Source organism: Rana temporaria, chromosome 8, assembly GCF_905171775.1.
Source record: "Rana temporaria chromosome 8, aRanTem1.1, whole genome shotgun sequence".
NCBI lineage: Eukaryota > Metazoa > Chordata > Amphibia > Anura > Ranidae > Rana > Rana temporaria.
Window position 1 is genome coordinate 10,095,886 of NC_053496.1, and position 26,126 is coordinate 10,122,011.

At 46.0% G+C, this 26,126-nt stretch overlaps 1 protein-coding gene across 1 annotated transcript in view; it reads right to left on the reverse strand.

Annotated features, from left to right (window-relative positions):
- The window catches only part of LOXL4 (lysyl oxidase like 4), a 155,065-nt gene that overhangs the window by 100,596 nt on the left and 28,343 nt on the right, over window positions 1–26,126 (reverse strand). Inside the window, exons 4-5 of the mRNA XM_040361279.1 lie at window positions 11,531–11,700; window positions 8,232–8,440 (exon numbers count right to left, since the gene is read on the reverse strand). Coding sequence (XP_040217213.1) covers window positions 8,232–8,440; window positions 11,531–11,700 — 379 coding nt within the window. The remainder of the gene's footprint in view (window positions 1–8,231; window positions 8,441–11,530; window positions 11,701–26,126) is intronic.

Consider the following 26,126-nt stretch of genomic DNA (forward strand, 5'->3'; position numbering starts at 1 on the left):
AAATGAATAAAAATGCAATAAAACTATCCCCTATTTTGTAAACGCTATACATTTTGGGCAAACCAAACGATAAACGCTTATTGCGTTTTTTTTAACCAAAAATAGGTAGAAGAATACGTATCGGCCTAAACTGAGGGGAAATTTTTTTTTATATCTTTTTGGTGATATTTATTATAGCAAAAAGTAAAAAATATTGCATTTTTTTCAAAATTGTCACTCTACTGTATTTTTGTTTATAGCGCAAAAAATAAAAACCGCAGAGGTGATCGAATACCACCAAAAGAAAGCTCTATTTGTAGGAAAAACAGGACGCCAATTTTGTTTGGGAGCCACGTCGCACGACCGGGCAATTGTCAGTTAAAGCAATTGTCAACAGTGCCGAATCGCAAAAAGGGGCCTGGTCTTTTACCTGCATTTTGGTCCGGGTCTTAAGTGGTTAAAGAGACCCACAGCTTTTGTTCCTATATCTGGCACAGGAGTTCTGGTTGTTGGGTAGAAAACACCTGATTTGTCGGAACAAGCATATTTAGACCCGTATATTCATATAGGTTTCATTTGGAGATGGTCTACATACAGAGATCATCAATTCTAATTGTTCTATAAAGTACAAGCCAAGAGCTAAAGAGTGGGAAGACGATGCAACGAACTCTTAAATAAGGATAAAAGACAAAGTTGTCCAGAAGTGACTTTAAATTGGCTGAGGACGATTTCTCCTTCACGACCAACGGCAGCAAAAGCATTTTATGAAAACGGGCTCTGTGCTAAATCCCTAATCGGTCAAATAAATCTCACCACCCGCTCTGCAATATTGATTGCTTCATCGTTACCTATACACGCAACAGACGCATCTCCAGATGTCGAGGCTCTCGTATTTCTGTGACACTGAGCTGTGGTTACCTTAGTAGTAGTCTTCTCATGTCATATATTTCTTGGAATTATTTACTTTGCAAATGGTGATGTTAGCTCATTTGTATGAAAAATGACAAGTTTTCACGGTTTAAAATCATGATTGAATTACAGTTACCACGACAACAGTCAGTCATTTAAATGAAAACGCTTTAAAATAGTTCCCATATTTAACATCGCGTAAGAAGAGTTTATTTCAGTGGAAAACAAAGGTTATAAGGTGTCTTCATACCTCCAACTGACATCCACACTTGAAGGAAACCAAGGGCCAGATTCTCGTAGATCCGCGTATCTTTTGCGCGGGCGTAACGTATCCGATTTACGTTACGCCTCCGCAACTTAGACGGGCAAGTGCTGTATTCTCAAAGCACTTGCTCCGAAAGTTGCGACGGCGTAGCGTAAATAGGCCGGAGTAAGCCCACCTAATTCAAATTTGGAACAGGGGGGCGTGTGTTATGTAAAATAACCATGACCCGACGTGATTGACGTTTTTCACGAACGGCGCATGCGCCATCTGTGGACATATCCCAGTGTGCATTGCTCCAAATTACGTCCAGCTGCATTCACGGACGACTTACGCAAACAATGTAAAAAATTCAAAATTCGACGCGGGAACAACGTCCATACGTAACATTGGTACGCCACCATATAGCAGGGGTAACTATACGCTGGGAAAAGCCTAACATAAACGGCGTATCTGTACTGCGTCGGCCGGGCGTACGTTCGTGAATTTGCGTATCTAGCTGATTTACATATTTCTAAGCGTAAATCGGCGTACATGCCCCTATCGGCCAGCGTAAATATGCAGTTACGATCCGACGGCGTAAGAGACTTACGCCGGTCGGATCTAATAGAAATCTATGCGTAACTGATTCTAAGAATCAGACGCATAGATACGACGGCACAACTCAGAGATACGCCGTCGTATCTCCTTTGTGAATCTGGGCCCAAATCTTTATATGTACAATCTCCTTTAGGTAAACCAACAACCATGTAATACAATGTAGCACTACCCCCGGAGGAGCTGCTGGTTTGTTTTGGGTCTGCGCTCTGTGACTAACCCCTTAAAGTGGCTCAAAACCCTCCCTTGACACACCTGGTAATATGAGAGTTGTGGACCCCAATAGCTTGTGGGGAAGCACAATATCCCGTTACACTACAACAGATTTTGCAAATAAAAAGGGGTATTTATATAGTATTTATGTAGTGATATTATGTATAGTGGAGTCCAATCAGATAATTGATATTTAGGTGTTAGTATGATGACTATAAATTATGTTGTTCCGCAGCAACACACCAGGCTCTCCAGAGAGTGCATTTATTTGACTTCCAATACAGAATAAAGTCCAAATTCCACAGATGATACAAATCCAACAGAGTAATTCAAAGTCTCATCTGACTAGATCAGCTCTAGACCTGTGCCATACCCAGAGAATACACAGTGACAAGATTGATCTCCAGAATTATATTCCCTATCCACTGAATAGCTGAGCCATTTGATTGGCCGTCTTTGATTTACATCCTGTCTTTCAGAGTGACAGATAATGACCCCCAACCAAATGTTTCTCATGAATGAATACCCCCTCAAGTCTAATTACCATCAATAAATACTCCCTAACATATGTAAACAATATAACATTTGAGGTTAACGGGCCATACCTCACACACACCTAGGTAGTCTTACATAAGATTAACACATCTAAGGGTCTTCTGTACCTTTGATATGTTAGAATTCAGCTGGCTTGGACAGTTCAACTGAATTCCTGGTCAATATGGTAATGCAATACAATATATTGTGCCATACATACCTACACATATATATTAATATTACAACACCTTAAATGAAAGGGATCTTGCAGTATGAAAGATAGGCTGCACATAAACTTCAAGATAACCAAAGTAATGCTTTACTTAAAGAAGAACAAAAGTAAAACAGTGACACTCTATCTGCAGATCCCTGCAGTATCAGTAACAATAGTAATGCCACGTACACACGATCGGTTTGTCTGATGAAAACGGTCTGATGGACCGTTTTCATCAGACTAACCGATTGTGTGTGGGCCCCATCGGTTATTTATCCATCGGATAAAAAAACTAGGAACTTGTTTTAAAATTATCTGATGGTTAACTAACCGATAGAAAAAAAATGATCGTCTGTGGGTACGTCCATCGGTTAAAAATCCACGCATGCTCAGAATCAAGTCGACGCATGCTCGGAAGCATTGAACTTAAATTTTTGTCACGCAACGCCACCGCGTTCTGAAACGATCGCTTTTTTAACCAATGGTGTGTCGGCACGACTGATGAAAGTCAGCTTTAATCGGATATCTGATGAAAAAATCCATCAGACCGTTTTCAACGGATGAACCGATCGTGTGTACAGGGCATAAGGCTTAAATGTGAACTAGACTACAGTGTCCTGTAGACCTGTGTAAGCACACAGCAAGAGGTGCCCCTCTTTACCTCTCTAACAATACTGTATCAGGTGATAGAACTAATTACTCGACCAGCAAGCAATGAAATGAATATCATCAATATACAACACTAATTAGATAACCCTTAGGTACTATAGCTAATTAATATGACCTGGCGTCCCAGGCCAAACCTCAACACAGTCTCCTACTAAAAGTTTGTGCACTCGTACGTTGGCATGTGTTGGCACGCAAGAAAAACTATTTGTAATCCAAAGGAGTAATAGTAAACTGTTGAAAGTTCCCTGAATAGTCAAACCGCAGAGATGGATGTTAACGATCCACCTTCCCGCTGATATTCAGTACTTTCCGGCAAGTGCCCGTCTCACCCAACCGGTTCAAGCCTTGTCCTGCTACGGCACTCCGTCCCCTTTTGGCAGTCACTGATGTATGGGGAAGCTCTCTGGGGACCCTGATGTATGGGGAGGTCCTTTAGGGGCCCTGATGTAAAGGGGAGGCTCTCTGGGGACCCTGATATAAGGGGGAGGCTCTCTGGGGACCCAGATGTATGGGGAGGCTCTCTGGGACCCTGATGTATGGGGGAGGCTCTCTGGGACCCTGATGTATGGGGGAGGCTCTCTGGGGACCCCGATGTACGGGGGAGGCTCTCTGGGGACCCCGATGTACGGGGGGCTCTCTGGGGGCCCTGATGTAAGGGGAGGCTATCTGGGGACCCTCATGTAAGGGGGAGGCTCTCTGGGGACCCTCATGTAAGGGGGAGGCTCTCTGGGGACCCTCATGTAAGGGGGAGGCTCTCTGGGGACCCTGATGTATGGAGAGGTCCTCTAGGGGGCCTGATGTAAGGGAGAGGCTCTCTGGGACCCTGATGTAAGGGGGAAGCTCTCTGGGGACTCTGATGTATGGGGAGGTCCTCTGGGGCCCTGATGTAAGGGGGAGGCTCTCTGGGGACCCTGATGTAAGGGGGAGGCTCTCTGGGGACCCTGATGTAAGGGGGAGGCTCTCTGGGGACTCTGTATGGGGAGGTTCTCTGGGGACCCTGATGTATGGGGAGGTCCTCTAGGGGGCCTGATGTAAGGGGGGGGCTCTCTGGGGACCCTGATATAAGGGGGAGGCTCTCTGGGGACCCTGATGTATGGGGAGGCTCTCTGGGACCCTGATGTATGGGGGAGGCTCTCTGGGGACCCTGATGTATGGGGGAGGCTCTCTGGGGACCCCGATGTAAGGGGGGCTCTCTGGGGATGCTGATGTAAGGGGGGGCTATCTGGGAACCCTGATGTAAGGGGGGATCCACACTTAGAAATGTAACAAGATTTTTTTATATCTATCGATAGATAGATAGATAGATAGATAGATAGATAGATAGATAGATAGATAGATAGATAGATAGATAGATAGATAGATAGCCCAATCGCATGACTCTTTACTTCGCTGCTATAGGGTCTAGCCCCAGATCTTTTGTAGACCTAGCAGTCTGTCTCTACGTATTTGGTTCCCAGTGTTTAGCAGGTGAAAGGACCAGAAAGGCGAGAACGGTGTTCCAACAAAGCATGCAGCTTTCCAAAAAAAAAACGTTTTGTTGTTGTAGAAGTGTTACCAGGAGAAGAGTAAATTACATAGGAGCGCCCATAAGAATAGCACATTTATCTCATGTGAGCATTAAACATGCTCTTTTCACCCATCCAACTTCCCCACCACAGGCTTTTCCTGGGAGGTAGACTGTGTAATTAGGCTTTGCTGTTGATGACGGTTTTCTAAATTGTGGACAATGAACGTGGCATTCAATATGGCTGTGCAATCTTAAAGGTAGTAATAAACTGTCCTCATAAAACATCTGACCTGCAGAAGAAATCTACAGAGCGGAGCCTCGCGTCTACTGTAAATTTCCTCCTGTCATCCTCCAAAGTCAGTGAAGGTCTAATAGGTTGTGCCGGGGACCTTGGGGAGGAAGTCTAAACTTCCCAGGTCCTTCGATGCCACCCTGAACGGTCTCTATGAGTAATGAGCGGGAGCCGGAGGTAGGTGACGATATGGAGAAGTAAATAAACATTCATTTAACTTATGGATCTGAAAACTGAACAGGAACAACTCATAAGTGTACTCCCTAAGATACGCCGAATCACTGCCTACGACGTGAACGTAACCTACGCCCAGCCCTATTCACATACTACTACGTAAACAACGTAAAATACGACGGCTGTTCCCTGGTCCATACCTTTGCATGAGTTGCGCCTCCTATATGGGGAATAACTTTACGCCAGACGTACGACTTACGCAAACCGCGTATATGATGCGCCGGGGGCAACTACGTTTGTGAATCGGCGTATCTCCCTCATTTGCATAAGTGCAATGAGGCGGCCAGCGTAAATATGCGCCCACGATACGCCGACGTAGGAAAGTTACATCGGTCGGAATCAGAATATTTTCAGGCGTATCTAGTTCTGTGGGCACGGCGCACAGATACGACGGCGCATAGTTACACTTACGCGGCGTATCTCGAGATACGTCGGCGTAAGTGCTACGTGAATCCGGGCCATTGTATTTAAACCAACTCCAGAGGAACGGTCTACATGCTGAATGGCTGGAACTTTCATCCTGACTGTTATCTTCTACTACCCATTAATCAACCCATATATGACATATGTCAAACACGAGGCCCGCCAGGCCTTGTCCTGTGACCCTCGCACCCAGCGTTGCAGCTAAAACTCAATCCTAACACTTCCCGGCTCTCACCCTTCCCTTCCCCACTGTCACTTGGAGGTACTAGAGCCAAATACACGGGTAGTAGAGCCACCTACACATGAAGGAACTAGAATCAAATACATGGGTAGTGGAGCTGCCTACACAGGGAGGTACTAGAGCCAAATCCATGGGTAGTAGAGCCGCCTACACAGGGAGGAACTAGAGCCAAATCCATGGGTAGTATAGCTGCCTACACATGAAGGAACTAGAGCCAAATCTATGGGTAGTAGAGCCGCCTACACATGAAGAAACTAGATCCAAGTTCATGGGTAGTAGCGACACTTACACAGGGAGGTACTAGACCCAAAGCCAAATACATATTTAGAAGAGCTGCCTACACAGGGAGGTACTAGAGCCAAATACATGGGTAGTAGAGCCGCCTACACAGGGAGGAACTAGAGCCAAATATAGGCATAGTATAGCTGCCTACACAGGGAAGTATTAAGACCTGGGCATGGTATGAGAAAGAGATTCAATAAAGCTTTGGGAAAATGGGGGGGGGGGGGTTAATGAGTGCAACATATCCCCATTATCACAAAAAAACTCTGAAACTTCTCACCTTCTCTAGAACTGATCTCCTCCTTTAGAACCACTCTCCTCCTCTAGAATTGATCTCTATCCCTAGAACTGCTTTCCTCCTCTAAAATTCCACACATTCACCAGAACTGCTCTCCTTTTCTAGAACTCTTCTCCTCTCCTAGGACTCCTCTCCTCCCCTAGAACTCTTCTCCTCCTCTAGAACTCCTCTCCTCCCCTAGAACTCTTCTCCTCCTCTAGAACTCCTCTCCTCCCCTAGAACTCTTCTCCTCTAGAACTCCTCTCCTCCCCTAGAACTCTTCTCCTCCTCTAGAACTCCTCCCCCCCTAGAACAACTCTGCTCCTATAGAACTCCTCTCCTCCCCTAGAACTCTTCTCCTCCTCTAGAACTCCTCCCCCCCTAGAACAACTCTGCTCCTATAGAACTGCTCTCCTCCCCTAGAACTCCTCTCCTCCTCTAGAACATTTCTCCTCCCCTAGAACATGTCTCCTCCCCTAGAACATCTCTCCTCCTCCAGAACTCTTCTGCTCCCCTAGAACATCTCTGCTCCTCTAGAATTGATCTCCTCCCCTAGAACATCTCTCCTCCTCTAAAACACTTCACCTTCACTAGAACTGCTCTCCTCCCCTAGATCTCCTCTCCTCCCCTAGAACTCTTCTCCTCCCCTAGAACTCTTCTCCTCCTCCAGAACTCTTCTCCTCCTCCAGAACTCTTCTCCTCCTCCAGAACTCTTCTCCTCCTCCAGAACTCCTCTCCTCCCCTAGAAAATCCCTGCTCCTATAGAATTGCTCTCCTCCCCTAAAACATCTCTCCTCCTCTAAAATACTTCACCTTCACTAGAACTGCTCTCCTCCCCTATAACTCCTCCCCTCCCCTAGAACTCCTTTCCTTCCCTAGAACTCCTCCCCTAGAACTCTTCTCCTCCCCTAGAACTCTGCTCCTCCCCTAGAACTCTTCTCCTCCTCCTCCAGAACTCTTCTCCTCCCCTAGAACATCTCTCCTCCTCTAAACCACTTCACCTTCACTAGAACTGCTCTCCTCCCCTAGATCTCCTCTCCTCCCCTAGAACTTTTCTCCTCCCCTAGAACTCTTCTCCTCCCTAAGAAAATCTCTGCTCCTATAGAATTGCTCTCCTCCCCTAGAACATCTCTCCTCCTCTAAAACACTTCACCTTCACTAGAACTGCTCTCCTCCCCTTGAACTCCTCTCCTCCCCTTGAACTCCTCTCCTCCCCTAGAACTCTTCCCCTCCCCTAAAACTCTTCCCCTCCCCTAAAACTCTTCCCCTCCCCTAGAACTCTTCTCCTCCCCTAGAACTCTTCTCCTCCCCTAGAACTCTTCTCCTCCCCTAGAACTCTTCTCCTCCTCTAGAACTCTTCTCCTCTCCTAGAAAATCTCTCCTCCAGTAAAAAAAAAAACCTGACCAGGTGGTTACACCAAGAGGCAGAACAGAGCACTTCGTAGTGCCTTCAGATCACACAATGTATGGACCTTCATCAGTATCCAAAGAATAAAAGCAGATATAACTGTATGTAAAGAAGTGACCTCTAGTGTCAGTTCAATGATTACCGATCTCTACCAGGGATCGGTGATCATATCACAAGCCTGCCAAATTACCTGTAAAACTTTTCATTGGCTTGAATCTCTCCAGGGAAGCCCAACATTCCACAGATGACTCTGCTGTTTTCTAGAGTCCAGCCTTGGTCACAAATCTGCCTCCACCGGCCGTGATGCTTCACCTCCACTATGCCCTCTGTAACAGGGAGGCTGGCCTTGGCACGGGCCGAAATCGGCCTAATTCGAACTTCCTCGATCTTTTTTGTATGCTGAAAAAAAATATATATATATTATTTCTACATTCACACTCGAAGCACCGAACAGGGACGGACTGTCCATTAGGGCACTCAGGGACCCACCGAGGGGCCGAGGCCAGTAGGGGGCCCCATGGGCTGGGACAGTCACCGACTCCTGTGTTCAACTCCCAGCAGGGGAATAAAACCAGAACTCATAGTTATCCTTTAAATCGAAAAGTGTATTTTTTTCGACCTGACTATGTAACTATGTACAGTAAGTGCATGAATCATTATAATATGTATAGAAATAACTAATAATAATAATAATACAATAAGTATAACCATGTGTAAGACATCACAGCACCATATTACATCATATTACTTCCCCCTCTCCATAACCATTTCTCACCCAGGCAATACTGGCACTTCGCTCTTACCGTGTTTCCCCGAAAATAAGACCTACCCCAATAATAAGACCTAGCATGATTCGTGGGAGGGCTGCAATATAAGCCCTACCCCGAAAATAAGCCCTAGTAAAATTAGTTTAACATATTTTTTAATCCATTTTGCAGAATGATTACAGCGGCTCCCCCTCTCCTCTCTCCTCCCGCCCGATGCCCGCAGCCCCTACCTCCTCAGCATACAGAGCGGGCAGACGCGAGCAGGACACCGGCTCCCCCCTCCTCTGCTCTCCTCCCGCCCGACGCCCACGGCCCCCTCCCCAGTGCACGGAGCAGGCATGGAGCAGGCTATTGCCAGAAGGATGCCGGCTCCCCCCTCCTCTGCTCTCCTCCCGCCCGACGCCCACGGCCCCTTCCCCAGTGCACGGAGCAGGCTATTGCCAGAAGGATGCCGGCTCCCCCCTCCTCTGCTCTCCTCCCGCCCCGACGCCCGCGGCCCCCTCCCCAGTGCACGGAGCAGGCACAGAGCAGGCTGATGCCAGAAGGATGCCGGCTCCCCCCTCCTCTGCTCTCCTCCCGCCCCGACGCCCGCGGCCCCCTCCCCAGTGCACGGAGCAGGCACAGAGCAGGCTGATGCCAGAAGGATGCCGGCTCCCCCCCTCCTCTGCTCTCCTCCCGCCCGACGCCTGCGGCCCCCTCCCCAGTGCACGGAGCAGGCACAGTGGCTGCGTTTGATTGGCACAGCGGCGGCAATTGATGGGCACAGTGGCTGCACTTGATGGGTACAGTGGCTACAATTGATGTTTTTTTTTTCAGTTTGTTTGCGCCCCCCAAAAATTTTGACCACCAGCCGCCACTGTATCATAGGGTCACCTAATCTCCCTCTCAAGAAAAGAATTGCCGTTCTCTCTCCTCATAGACATACACGGAGGTTCTGATTCCACGTTTGTCGCCTCGACATGAATTACTAATTAGGTATAAGCGGTGGAATATGTTGGCGCGATCTCCGGTGAGGAAGCACCTCTGGAATCTTTGCATGTCATTCCGAGGTGGGGGTGAGGTGATGCCGGCAGACACACTAAGGCACATTCATACAATAAGCCTCAGAATTTAGAAGTCAGTAAAGACGCTGCATTCGCGGTTCTTCTCGTCTGGGAACGGGGCCAAGCTGGTGGTTTCTAAACATGAAATGCCAACAAGCATCTGAACTCAGGGAGCGGGGACTCCACATTTTTTTTTGCAGCACCGAAACTTTTAATTGCTACTAAGATTGTTTGTTTAAACTCGGCAGTGGAGGAATGAGGGGGGGTGCTGTACACATCGCTGTACCCCATAGAATGGGCCATCTATACAGAAATATTCAGAGTTTATATAAATCCCTCTCCACCCTGATAAATCACTGACTGTGCACAAAATCACATAACACAATGAAATAAAAAAAGATAAATGCATAAACAATTCCGACCCTAATAATACAACTTAGTGAATATACATGTCGTGCTGCTGTTGCATTATAAAACACGGGCAGGATATTCTTCCCACCCACCATATTGTGAAAGGGGACCATTATTGTTCTAGGAGGACGTCACGTGACATCCAGCCACTCTCACCGATCGTTGGTGCGTACCACCAATCCCTAGGGAGGCAAGCCCAGAAGGTGGGGAGGCAACCCATAAATACCCAGAAGCCTGGCAGCCCGAGAGCAGAATCTAGGGTCCAGCCATCTGGAGGTGACCCCTGTGCTGGGGGCTCGGCCCTAGGGTTGCCACCTCCATCCCTTTAAAACTTAAAAGTATCTGTGGATTGAATTCTTTATCTGTGTCATGAGTTCATCAATAAAGCTGAATATAGTGAAGTACCGTATATACTCGAGTATAAGCCAAGTTTTTCAGCACATTATTTTATTTTTGCGCCTGATCTCCCAGATTTGGGGACCTGGTACTGGCTGGCCGTACGTCCCCTGGACCCCAAACGTGGCGCACATGTAGCCCCACTCTTCCTCTAAATGTGTGCAAAGTTTGTTGTCCAAAGGGACCTACGGCCAGGGAGCACCGATTTTTCAAATCCGGGAACCCCTTATATAGACTCCCATGTTAAACAGTAATTTCTCCAGTGATTTTGGGGACCCGGTACCGGCCGGCCGTAGGTCCCCTGGACCCTGATCATGGCACACATGTAGCCCCATTGCTTATCTACAAGTGTGCAAAGTTTGTTGTCTGGGGGACCTACGGCTGGGGAGCACCGATTTTTCAAAGCCGGCAACCCCTTCCATAGACTCCCATGTTATACGTCAGTCTAGTCATGGACACAGTGAGGCATGGGCACAGTTATGCATGGACACAGTGAGGCACAGTGAGGCATGGGCACAGTGAGGCATGGGCACAGTGAGGCATGGGCACAGTGAGGCATGGGCACAGAGAGGCATGGACACAGAGGCATGGGCACAGTGAGGCATGGGCACAGTGAGGCATGCACATGGACACAGTGAGGCATGCACATGGGAAAAGTGAGGCATGGTCACAGTGAGGCATGCACATGGTCACAGTGAGGCATGGACATAGTGAGGCATGCACATGGACACAGTGAGGCATGCAGATGGACATCCTAGGCTTATACTTGAGTCCATAAGTTTTCCCTATTTTTTTGTGGTAAAATTAGGTGCCTCGGCTTATATTCGGGTCGGCTTATACTCGAGTATATACGTTAGATTGCAGTGACTTACCTGGGCGGTAATAATTTGAGGTGGTGGCGCTCCCTGTAGCCGGCTTGTTGAACACAGTATGCCGACATCCTCTGAATGCTTGCAGTCGGTGACTCCCCAGCCATTGGACTCACATTCTATCAAAGAGGTCTCAACCCCCGAGCAGCGGACGTTATCCAACCAGATGGGACCTACAAAACCCAATAAACGCATTGCTTTAGAGTTTGCAGTTTGCGAAGCATCATCAGACGTGTTGTTATTGAATGCATCTATAGATTTAGAAACAAAGAGATCTCTAAATACTTAATTGGAATTATACAGATATTGTCCAACTTGATTTTCAGGTCTCATGAACACTTGAGTCTGCACCCAGGTCTGTCTGAATGCCACATATGATGATTCCTGTGTGCAAATTGTGTTGTGGAAATTTTATGAAGATGTATTTAATATGTATTGTCATAGTGTCCCCCATTGTTGGTTCTCCCGCAACCCGATCTAAAGAGCTGACTGGGCGGCCCTGGGGCCCCGAGCTGGCCAGGGGCCCCGAGCTGGCCAGGGGCCCCAGCAGGGAGGGCCCTTGCCGCACCGCTGCGTCCTCCTGCAGTCCGGTCGGCCGTGTACCATAACCGCGCGGTACAGGAGAATCAGGTTCCTGTTCCCGGCCGGACTGACAGGAAGTGCACACACTGAGTGTTCACTTCCTTTCAGTCTGGCCCCGGGAACAGCAAAGTGAATCTCCTGTACCGCGCGGTTATGGTACACGGCCGACCGGACTGCAGGAGGACGCAGCGATGCGGCAAGGTCCCTCCCTGCTGGGGCCCCTGTGCGGACACCAACAAAGGGCCCCTGTGTCATGCACAGAAATTCGCCTGTGGGATGCGTCCACTCTGCAAACGCATTGTCGGTTTAGCGGATATATGCTCTTGTCATCTCTCAGGTGCCTAATCAATGCTGTATTGTGATGTGAGCATACACCTGCAGGTAACCTCCCCTCATCAGGAACTGTGTTCATTGGTTATTGTATTATTACTGTATCGTATTGTTATTGAATTATTACTGTATCGTTATTGTATTATTATTGTATCATGCTGTTGTTGTATTATATTGTATTCATTTATTGTATGTATCTAAATATCCCTGTCGGAAGGGTTATCATTAGGTATGTACCGATACCGATACTAGTATCAGTACCGATACCGAGCATTTCCTGAGTACTTACACTCGGGGGAAATGCTCCGATGCTTCACCCGATACCTGGGCAGTCAGGTATCAGGTGGTGGTGGGAGTTACAAGTCTTCTCCGTGCCACTCTCCCCCCGTGCTGTCTTGTCCCCCCATGCTGTCTTGTCCCCCTCCGTGCTGCTCTCCCCCCATGCTGTCTTGTCCCCCCATGCTGTCTTGTCTCCCTCCGTGCTGCTCTCCCCCCATGCTGTCTTGTCCCCCCGTGCTGTCTTGTCCCTCTCCGTGCTGCTCTCCCCCATGCTGTCTTGTCCCCCCATGCTGTCTTGTCCCCCTCCGTGCTGCTCTCCCCCCATGCTGTCTTGTCCCCCCATGCTGTCTTGTCCCCCTCCGTGCTGTCTTGTCCCCCCGTGCTGTCTTGTCCCCCTCCGTGCTGCTCTCCCGCAGTGCTGTCTTGTCCCCCCGTGCTGTCTTGTCCCCTCCATGCCACTCTCCCCCCGTGCTGTCTTGTCCCCCCGTGCTGTCTTGTCCCCCTCCGTGCTGCTCTCCCCCCATGCTGTCTTGTCCCCCCGTGCTGTCTTGTCCCCTCCGTGCCGCTCTCCCCCCATGCTGTCTTGTCCCCCCGTGCTGTCTTGTCCCCCCGTGCCGTCTTGTCCCCCCGTGCCGTCTTCTCCCCCTCCATGCCGCTCTCCCCCCGTGCCGTCTTCTCCCCCCTCCGTGCCGCTCTCCCCCCTCAAGTTGTCAATTTGCCGCTAAACCCGGCTCCTACCTTTTCCGAATGAACAGTGATCACTGACTCTGTTCATTCACATAACTGAGCATCGTAACCTGTGTTTACGATGCTTCAGTTTATGAATGGAGAGGAGCTTCTCTCCATTCATTTCAGCTGAGGCTGCAGAGAAAGGGACTGGGGAATCTGAGTCCTTAGTTCCTTTTCTCTGTCTTAAAGGGGAAATTTCAGAGATCTGTTAAGACCCCTGATATCTCACCAAAGCCCCCTCAACAGGGCTGATTAAAAAAAAGAAAAAAAATGCAATAAATAATTAACAAAATAAAATGTAAATAATAATAATAAAAATAATACAAAAAACACACTGACAATCCACTACCCCCTCTCTCTAAAAAAAAAAATCACTGTAAAAAAAAAAGTACAAAAAAAATTGTGTAAAAAAAAAAAAATGCCGCCACTGTCACATGACATTAAAAAAAGTATCGGTATTCAGTATCGGCGAGTACTTGAAAAAAGTATCGGTATTCAGTATCGGCGAGTATTGGTATTGGTACTTGTACTATGTCTCAAAAAAGTGGTATCGGCACAACCCTAGTTATCATATCATATCCCATCCATATATGGGCATTTGCTGTGTGGTGCCCCCATGCTGTGTCCTGGCTTCCCATGGAGGAGGTCACATGCTGTGACATCACTTCCTATGGTCACACGCTGTGACCTCCTCCAATCAGCTGTGGTTTGTGACGGCTTTTGTTATAATAAAAGGACTCCATGTGGGCGTCGGCAGGCAGTCTTGCTATGATGCTGAGATGAGAACAGGCTGGTGTTGATGTTTGGTTATTGAATGAATGGCAGACCGAATGCATGGTGAGTGAACCTTTTAGCTTAAAGATGGATTATTTCACTAAGACGAAAGATGGTGTGTGCTCTGCATACAACCAATTTTGCCACGTCAAACGTGTTAGGGGTCCATCATAAAGAAAGTCATCTGTGGAGTAAAGATATGACCAATCACTATTTGCTCAGTCCTGTACCCTTTGTACTTTAGACACATTCTGGTCTAAGTGATACATATTGGCACCCATTTGTGACACCATTAAGTATATGATTCTCTCTTTACTGCATCCAAAACCTCACATTTTGGAGCATAAGCCCCGGGGATCGTGTAGCACCCTCATAGTTAGGCTGCTAAGTTAATTTAGTTTTTGGCTCCTGCTGTAATCAGAGGAGCAGTGATTATTTGGTCTGGCATGTCTAAGGCTTCATTGGCTGAGAGTTTGATTGCTTCCCCCTGTCTCTAGAAGATGTTTCTGGAACTTAGGGAGGAAGAATTAAAATGACCAGCCTGATTATTGAGCAAAGCCTAGCCAATCCCTGGGGAGGTGTTCCCAGATGGGGGCTGGATGCCATTAAATAGTCTGGAGCCCCCCGAGGAGATTGTCTTTTTTTCCCCCCTGTGGGGATGGATCTGTGAGCTGAGAGGAGGGGGGCTGCTTGCCCCTGGAGCCCATTGGAATTGATTCTGGACTACGCTACAAGAGGCTGCACCTATGGACTGATATTGTGCTAGGATCCTGTGAGTACAGCCTCCTTTCTGTGCTAAAGCTACTTCATGGTCCCCAGCTGTGAACCTATAGACCGTTCCACTCTAAATATACTGTACCTGTTCTCAAAGCTACTTCATGGTCCCCAGTTGTGAACCTAGAGACGGTTTCACTCTAAATATACCTGTTCTCAAAGCTATTTCATGACCCTCAGCTGTGAACCTATAGACTTCCACTATCTATACCTATGCTAAAGCTACTTCATGGTCCCCAGCAGTGAACCTATAGACTGTTCCACTATCTATACCTGTGCTAAAACTACTTCATGGTCCCCAGCTGTAAACCTATATACTTCCACTATCTATACCTGTGCTAAAGCTACTTCATGGTCCCCAGCTGTAAACCTATAGACTTCCACTATCTATACCTGTGCTAAAGCTACTTCATGGTCCCCAGCTGTAAACCTATAGACTTCCACTATCTATACCTGTGCTAAAGCTACTTCATGGTCCCAAGCTGTAAACCTATAGACTTCCACTATCTATACCTGTGCTAAAGCTACTTCATGGTCCCCAGCTGTGAACCTATAGACTTCCACTATCTATACCTGTGCTAAAGCTACTTCATGGTCCCCAGCTGTGAACCTATAGACTTCCACTATCTATACCTGTGCTAAAGCTACTTCATGGTCCCCAGCTGTAAACCTGTACCCCTGAATCCCTGCCCTCTGTACATAGCGCACCCCTGAATACCTGCCCTATGTACATAGCGCAACACTGAATCCCTGCCCTCTGTACATAGCGCACCCCTGAATCCCTGCCCTCTGTACATAGCGCAACACTGAATCCCTGCCCTATGTACATAGTGCAACACTGAATCATTGCCCTCTGTACATAGCGAAACACTGAATCCCTGCCCTCTGTACATAGCGCAACTCTGAATCCCTGCCCTCTGTACATAGTGCAACCCGGAATCCCTGCCCTCTGTACATAGCGCAACCCGGAATCCCTGCCCTCTGTGCGTAGCGCAACCCTGAATTCCTGCTCTCTGTACATAGCGCACCCCGGAATCCCTTCCCTCTGTACATAGCGCAACTCTGAATCCCTGCCCTCTGTACATAGCGCACCCCTGAATTCCTGCTCTCTGTACGTTGCGTACCCCTGAATTCTTGCATTCTGTACGTCGCATAATCCTGACGTAATCCTGAACTCTGCACTCTGTGGGCCAGATTCATCAAGAGATACGACGGTGGATCTCCCGATCCGCCGTCGTATCTGTGAGAGCCGACGGTCGTATTGTGAGATCCCACGGTCGGAGCTATGCGACTGATTCATAAGAATCAGTTCCTCATAGATCTCCCTTAGATCTGACTGGTGTAAGTGACTTACACCAGTCGAATCTTAGGCTGTAATCTCCCGCCGGCCACTAGGTGTCGTCGTTTTTTTTACACGTCGCATATGCAAATGAGGAGAACCGCCGATTCACGTCTGTACGCCCGCCCGTCGCTCTTTTTCAACGTCGTTTGCGTTCGGCTTTTTCCGGCGGATAGCTACCCCTGCTAATATGAGGGGTAGCTAATGTTAAGTATGGCCGACGTTCCCGGGCCGAGTTTTAAATTTGTTACGTCGTTTGCGTAAGTACGTCGGGAATACGGATGGCTGTAAGTAACCTAGCCGCCTAGCGACGTCATTTGGAGCATGCGCACTGGGCTTTTTCGTCGGCGGCGCATGCGCAGTTAAATCGGTGCGGGAACGCGCCTGATTTAAATTGTGCACTCCCCCTAGCCGCGGAATTTGCATTCCGCCGGGGGGAGTTAGGATCCGACGGTGCAATTTGCGAGGTAAGTGTTTTTTGAATCATGCACTAGCCTCGCTAAATTGCACCGGCGGATCGTAAAACAGGTAGATCTGGCGGATCTAAAGATCCGCTGATCTACATGAATCTGGCCCTGTATGTAGTGCGACCCATATACAACTGGTCCTTTGAGGGCATCCACACTGCTAATGCGGCCCTCTACGAAATTGAGTTAGACACCCCTGCTATAGACTGTTCCACTCTGTCTATACCTGTTATAAAGCTACTTCATGGTCCCCAGCTGTGAACCTATAGACTGTTCTACTCTATCTATACATGTGATAAAGCTACTTCATGGTCCCCAGCTGTGAACCTATAGACTGTTCTACTCTATCTATACATGTGATAAAGCTACTTCATGGTCCCCAGCTGTGAACTTATAGAATGTTCCACTATCTATACCGGTGCTAAAGATACTTCATAGTCCCCAGCTCTGAAACTATAGACTTCGACTCTATCTATACCGGTGCTAAAGCTACTTGCTTGTCCCCAGCTGTCATACAGCACAGCATTCTAATCATACTAACAAAATCATCTTCGCTGCAGAAAATCCTGCAGCTTTAGTTATATTATTTATTGCAGCCAAACCTATTTAATGGGCAATCAAACCAATCAGGAGTTGAAAATTTGCCACAAAGTATCCTGCTGCCAACGTCTGGAAACCCGTCTACCGTACCTGTCACACCGAATTCCGCTCACAGCTGACATAACAGAAAACATTGGATGAGCGTCAAGTCTTCATAATTAGAGCCGGTCTTTGTTTGCAGCAATGATGAGGATAACCTTTAACCTTTAATTATCCTCCAATAAACACAAATCATGATCAGCTCCAGAAACATGACGCACCGCGTTGGTTCTCCTACAATTTACAAAGACGTAGAGATGTGATTTATATACAATCTTCATCAACTAATGGAGCTTGTGTGTAGAATTCTGGATGATTATGACTCGAGTTAGAAGTCAACAAGAAGGAATTGCAACTCGGACGATGACTACAACAGGCAAGCACAAACCATTGTCGGCAGATTCAAAGAAAAGGGATATGCAATTGAAAACCTGGAAACATTACAAACACAAATTTTCCAAAGAGATCGCAAAGACCTTCTTAAGCAGAAAACACCAGCAAACCAAGGCCGGAACCAATGCCCTTTCATCACAGGGTACAACTCCCAATACAAGGAATTTGAACATATCCTTAAAAAGTATTGGCCAATACTGAAGGAGGACTGTACACTATCAAAAATCCTCCCCAATAGACCGTCATTCATTTATAGAAAGGCACCTACACTCAGACATCACCTTGTACATAATGTCATCAACCCCCCTAAACCAGTTGAAATATGTCCAGACCTCAAAGGGTTTTTTAAGTGTCAAAGATGTCTGCCATGTAGAACCTGCAAACCCCAACCCCGGAGGAAAACTGAATTTAGACCTAGAAATGATCAAAAAATATATAAGATCCGAAACCTCATTACATGCAACACCACTCATGTCACATATGCCATCGAATGCCCTTGCCATCTTTTATATATAGGGAGAACCACTAGAAAGCTGTGCATCAGGATAAGAGAACACATTAACCTGATTAGGAAAGGGTCCTCTAAACATCATCTGTATAGGCATTTTGAACAATTCCATCACAAGGACCCTTCAGGCCTTATATTTTATGGTATAGATAGCATCAAAAACAACTGGAGGGGAGGAAATAAAGAAATAGCCGTTTCACAAAACGAAACGAGCTGGATCTACCGTTTAGGATCGTTGGTACCACATGGGCTCAATGTTGATATAGATCTAAATTGTTTCTTAGCCAACCCATAACATCTAGCCGTCTTCTGGGACACCGACTCATATATTTGTCACATAAAATATTTATGTATGCTAGCTATCACTCTATTGTCTATAACATATAGCTGCATTTCCTGTATTTCTGTAAAGACACTAGCTGTCTTCTGGGACATTTATTCTTAAACATTATTATTTTTTTCCCACTGCTTCCTTTTATGATCAACTACTTTCTATGTCACACTCTCCTTTATAGAGCACACTTCCTGTACTTGGAGCACATATAACATGTTCATGCTCACAATGGCCACCACTTCCCATATTTGTGGGATACTAGGCCAAGCACAGATATATCACGCATTGCCTACTTACCCCACTATCACTTTTCAGGGTCGCACACTAGATTGTATGGCTGACATGCACCTTTTAAGGTGGAAATCGCCACACTTATTTGAAAAGTGGCCATTCTGAGGCAATATATGGCCCCTTTTTGGCCATTTGCATTAAGTATATTTATACTTAGCCCCACAGCCTTTCACTTCTGGCTTTTTTACTACCAGGACCTTTCACACAATAATTTTATGTGTAATTTTATGTATAATTACACTTACTTCACAATTTTTCTCTCACATTTGGACCTAAGTCCATTAGTTACTTTGCTACTACTAATGATCACCTTGAACACAGAGGTATTCTGTAAGTCTTATGACCACAGTCACACACAATCTTCTAATCTTCTCACACTTCGTTGGGAAATCTCTCTGCATACTTATAATAGGCAACTCATAACCATAACGTTTGGATGAAGTAGTATGATGCCTATAAGCCTCTGCTGCATGAACTTCCGTTTCCCTCGTTCCCCATTATTAATTATTCTAACACATACATAACCCCCACTCATGATTTTATGGGTTAGGCATAAGGTTATTCTAGATGTATAACACTTGCTGTGTTATTTGGCTTTTAGGTAACAATGTCATCATGTTGTGTTTGTAAATATATCTTAGCAAGATACGTTTATGGGACACGCCGTACCGCAGATCCAACAGCCTGTGGCTGCATCCAGCATTGCACCCATGTCAATGTAACCTCTTAGGACATCATGACTGGTCTAGCCGCTGATGATGGGAGGAGTATAGAGGTCCGGCGACTCCCATAAATTAGATGAGATGACGTGACACTGACAAGCCTCCGAGGACGAATCACAATTCGAAACGTACGTCAGGCTACGTCACGTGCTACGTCACTTCTGGGTTACGTCGGGTGGTTCGGCTGGAGCGCAAGCCAAACACCCAGACAGCACACGCTGTCGTGCTTACTAGCCAGGCGACGGTACCCATACGCCGGCTACTAGCAGCCTTCCCAGCTGTTAGATTGCAGACAACGACTTCGCCCTTTTTGGCCCTTGGCTTTTAATTTCAATTTTGTTTTTCTTTTTCCCTTGTATATATTTTTTACTTGTACCTGCATATATACTGAGTGCCTGCTCTGCACACCTTGGCGCTAGAGGCACGTGTGTATCCTGGCTTTATTACATATTTTGTAGTAACCAAACATATAGCAGGTTATATTTTATTGTCTATTTTAAATAAATATAATAATTTTTTTTGAACTTTGGATAAGTACATTTTTTCTGGCCATACGTTATCACACTATTGGAGCCCCTGGTCTTGTCTCCTTTGAGGAATCAACACAGCATAGGAGCGGAGACTCTGGATATCTGAAAGCTGTAGGAGGGAGCAAAGTTGGAGCAGAGGAGCGCTTAAACTACGTACCTGCTACCCCAAGAGGGGACCTCTTTCTGGTGAGTGGGGAACCTGGAGGGGAGCACCGGGAGCACGTCGGAGTGTGGTATAGGAGCACCCCCCTCTTTTCACCATCTAGACCTCTACACTGGACTCCAACAAGATTCCCATATTCCAATATTATCTCCTTTTGGACATTGTACATCACTGGCCTAGACAGGCAACCAGTCAGCCGTTTATTGTTCCATTTTACATTGTCCTGTGTATATCACAGGGTGGACTGGTGTTGTTGGCTGACTATCCCTTATTTGTGCATGTACTGTTTATGCAACTGTTTCCAATTATTGGTTTAATGTGGTTATTTTATTTAGCCATTTACAGTGACCATTTGCATATATAATGTTTGATGAAGATATATAGGGCTTACCTATTGTAATTTGTGTATGTTTAATTACTGATGCCCATATACTGTGCTAGCGCCCACATTACACAGGCATATTAGCCCATACAACTCACTGACCACCAGCACATTACCAGAGCACATTTGTATGGTTCTTTCCTCTTTTCCTAGTGCTCTTGGTATAGCTGTAGGTCACGTAGCTCATGTTCCCTCAGTCTTTCGACCCCATGGGATTTCTACCAATATAAGACCTCAGTTGGTTCAGTTACTAAGTGGAGTACACATTCACAACTTCGGTCTAGGCAGATCCATACTGGGACTTTAAAGTGTAGCAATACGCTTAGGCAGCGCCATTATTCCTAACTCTCTACATACCATACTCTCTCTGTCCCCTAGGGGACAGTTTTTCAGGAAGGCAGCAGCCTCTTAACCTCAGATATCCCAGCGCAGGTTTCTTTACACGTTTTTATTTACTCACCCTAGGGTGGGGACTCATCCGTGCAGCTATGGATATCTTTGGTTACATGAGCAATAGACAGATTGATGTAAGGGGAATTTTCAGTCAGGAAGACATCACCAACAGGCAAGATATGCAGGGGCTGATGAAATCACTCAGGCACACTATGGAGAAACAACTCCGAGTGTGGTGGGATATCGCCTCATTGGAGATGTATATTAAAGAGAAAATTACCCCGAGGAGATTAAGGTGGGACATACACCCAAATGACAACATCGAAGATGCAGTCCTTATGGAAGAATGGTATCAGCTCTTCAACAAATGTGAAAACGAACTACTACATAAGATAATAGACAGAAGACGTTTTAAACTCAAAATAATTGAGGCAAGCATTGTTGAAATTAAGAGCTTGCTGACACCCTTCACAACACAACAAGATTACAAAGATAAAATGCTTGAACTACAAGATTTAATTAAAAAATATGATGGGGACATACAGGCAAAAAAACAGAAAAAATTTAAAAGAGACGTGATTGATTACAAGGAACATAGAGCATACAAATGGCAAGCCTCAATGGAAGATCCAAATGAAGACCTTGATGAGACTTTGATGGAAGCAAGTGGCATGGACCCAACACTCCACAACCTGGAAGACTCCCCCACCCCAGGGACTAACCCTGTACAATTAATGAGCACACCTGGAAACAGGAACTGGGAGCCAGCAAACCAGGGATGGCATCAACAAAGATTGCATAAAAAAGTTAGGCACCAACACAACAAGAGCCCGGGTAACAGAAGACGGACACCTAGTACCTACAATAGACACCCGTCATTTTCTGATGAATACTCGGATGAGTATGAGGACAGCCCAAGATACCCTCAGACAGAACACCGCCATAATGGGCAACAACAGAGGGGCAGAGGCACTCCCTCACATAGGGGAAGAGACAGCAGGGATTTTCGCAGGGGAGGGCCCAGAAACAGACCCCCTGGTCGAGGACAAGAAAGACCGACAAACCACAACCCAGGTTGGAGGGGGAATGGCAACCGAGGGGCTACCCGTGGAAATGCCCGGAGAGAAGAAGAATACCGAGAACCCTGGACAGGAGAACAACGAACAGACCGACGGGACCCAATATGGGACAACAGACAGATGGGACAACCAGGAGGTCTCCCCCAGAGATATCCACAAAGAGAAAGCGGCCCAGAGGATGCAGGGGAGGGAAGAAGAAAAAGGCCAAGACACCACTAGGAAAGGGAATCTTCAATCTTAGTGGGGTAGCCCTAACAACAGAGGAGATTAAAATCTTGGATCTTGGGCTTAAATATGCCCCTGACAAACCTCTGGATCAATTTGAGATATATATTGATTTTCAGAAGTTTTTAAGGAAAATCAACCTAAAGAAATACTTCGCCACTAATACAGAGGAGAAGGAGGAAAAAGACCCGGGGTATAAACAAACAGGACTTAAAAACAATTCCACATTCAATCCCACCAATCCAGGGAACCAATGTGTGATCGCTTTTAAAAAAATGGTGGAAAATGACCTTAGAAAACTGGAGAGGAAGATTAATAGGAAGAGCAAAAGCACATGGAAAACTATTAAAGAAATTGGTAACAAACATGAAGTGGTCATCCGTCCAGCGGATAAGGGAGGGGGTCTGGTTATTCTTAGCCTTCAAGATTATGAAGAGGAAATGATGAACCTCCTATCAGTACCTAATACCTACCTGAAACTAAATGGGAACCCTAAACACAAGTACCAAAGAAAGCTTGCAAACTTTATCAAGAAAGGTAAAGAAAAAGGAATACTAAATGTAAAAGAGGCGGAATACCTTATCTCCAACTCCACCAAAACGCCAGTGATATATTACACTCCCAAAGTCCACAAGAATATGATAAAACCTCCTGGAAGACCAATCATTAGCGGCATCAACTCGATCTTTTCGAGACTAGGAGAGTACCTTGACACCTACCTGCAGCCACTGGTTAAACAAGGCAAATCATACCTTAGGGACAGCCTCCAATTGATACAGGAACTTAGGGAGGTAGAGGGAGCAGAGGACCTCATATTAGTCACCATAGATGTCAGTTCCCTGTATACAAGCATCAAACAAGAGGATGGCATTATGGGGGTAGCCACAGCTCTGCATGAGAAGACTACATACAGGCAGGAGCAGATACAGTTCATATTGGATGGACTAAAAATGGCAATGGAGTGTAACCATTTTTGGTACGATAGTGAGTACTATGTACAAACCAAGGGGGTGGCAATGGGGGCACGCTACGCCCCCAGTGTCGCCAACCTCCTGATGAATGTATGGGAGGAAGAATACATCTACAATGGCAGCCATCAGGAGATTAGGATGTATCGTCGTTACATCGACGACCTCTTCATCCTCTGGGATGGAACAGTAGAGGCCTTACAGGAATTCCTAGGGAACCTTGGCAATAACCGGTTCAACCTCGATTTCACTGGAAAGTATAACACACAGAAGATCGAATACCTAGATCTAGAAATTTATAAGAACGGCACAGAACTACATACCAGGACATTCTTCAAGGAGTCCGATAGGAATGGATACATCCCTATGAACAGCTGCCACCACCCTAAATGGAAGGCCAACATTCCGAAAGGACAATTGCTTAGGCTTAGAAGGAATTGCAACTCGGACGATGACTACAACAGGCAAGCACAAACCATTGTCGGCAGATTCAAAGAAAAGGGATATGCAATTGAAAACCTGGAAACATTACAAACACAAATTTTCCAAAGAGATCGCAAAGACCTTCTTAAGCAGAAAACACCAGCAAACCAAGGCCGGAACCAATGCCCTTTCATCACAGGGTACAACTCCCAATACAAGGAATTTGAACATATCCTTAAAAAGTATTGGCCAATACTGAAGGAGGACTGTACACTATCAAAAATCCTCCCCAATAGACCGTCATTCATTTATAGAAAGGCACCTACACTCAGACATCACCTTGTACATAATGTCATCAACCCCCCTAAACCAGTTGAAATATGTCCAGACCTCAAAGGGTTTTTTAAGTGTCAAAGATGTCTGCCATGTAGAACCTGCAAACCCCAACCCCGGAGGAAAACTGAATTTAGATCTAGAAATGATCAAAAAATATATAAGATCCGAAACCTCATTACATGCAACACCACTCATGTCACATATGCCATCGAATGCCCTTGCCATCTTTTATATATAGGGAGAACCACTAGAAAGCTGTGCATCAGGATAAGAGAACACATTAACCTGATTAGGAAAGGGTCCTCTAAACATCATCTGTATAGGCATTTTGAACAATTCCATCACAAGGACCCTTCAGGCCTTATATTTTATGGTATAGATAGCATCAAAAACAACTGGAGGGGAGGAAATAAAGAAATAGCCGTTTCACAAAACGAAACGAGCTGGATCTACCGTTTAGGATCGTTGGTACCACATGGGCTCAATGTTGATATAGATCTAAATTGTTTCTTAGCCAACCCATAACATCTAGCCGTCTTCTGGGACACCGACTCATATATTTGTCACATAAAATATTTATGTATGCTAGCTATCACTCTATTGTCTATAACATATAGCTGCATTTCCTGTATTTCTGTAAAGACACTAGCTGTCTTCTGGGACATTTATTCTTAAACATTATTATTTTTTTCCCACTGCTTCCTTTTATGATCAACTACTTTCTATGTCACACTCTCCTTTATAGAGCACACTTCCTGTACTTGGAGCACATATAACATGTTCATGCTCACAATGGCCACCACTTCCCATATTTGTGGGATACTAGGCCAAGCACAGATATATCACGCATTGCCTACTTACCCCACTATCACTTTTCAGGGTCGCACACTAGATTGTATGGCTGACATGCACCTTTTAAGGTGGAAATCGCCACACTTATTTGAAAAGTGGCCATTCTGAGGCAATATATGGCCCCTTTTTGGCCATTTGCATTAAGTATATTTATACTTAGCCCCACAGCCTTTCACTTCTGGCTTTTTTACTACCAGGACCTTTCACACAATAATTTTATGTGTAATTTTATGTATAATTACACTTACTTCACAATTTTTCTCTCACATTTGGACCTAAGTCCATTAGTTACTTTGCTACTACTAATGATCACCTTGAACACAGAGGTATTCTGTAAGTCTTATGACCACAGTCACACACAATCTTCTCACACTTCGTTGGGAAATCTCTCTGCATACTTATAATAGGCAACTCATAACCATAACGTTTGGATGAAGTAGTATGATGCCTATAAGCCTCTGCTGCATGAACTTCCGTTTCCCTCGTTCCCCATTATTAATTATTCTAACACATACATAACCCCCACTCATGATTTTATGGGTTAGGCATAAGGTTATTCTAGATGTATAACACTTGCTGTGTTATTTGGCTTTTAGGTAACAATGTCATCATGTTGTGTTTGTAAATATATCTTAGCAAGATACGTTTATGGGACACGCCGTACCGCAGATCCAACAGCCTGTGGCTGCATCCAGCATTGCACCCATGTCAATGTAACCTCTTAGGACATCATGACTGGTCTAGCCGCTGATGATGGGAGGAGTATAGAGGTCCGGCGACTCCCATAAATTAGATGAGATGACGTGACACTGACAAGCCTCCGAGGACGAATCACAATTCGAAACGTACGTCAGGCTACGTCACGTGCTACGTCACTTCTGGGTTACGTCGGGTGGTTCGGCTGGAGCGCAAGCCAAACACCCAGACAGCACACGCTGTCGTGCTTACTAGCCAGGCGACGGTACCCATACGCCGGCTACTAGCAGCCTTCCCAGCTGTTAGATTGCAGACAACGACTTCGCCCTTTTTGGCCCTTGGCTTTTAATTTCAATTTTGTTTTTCTTTTTCCCTTGTATATATTTTTTAC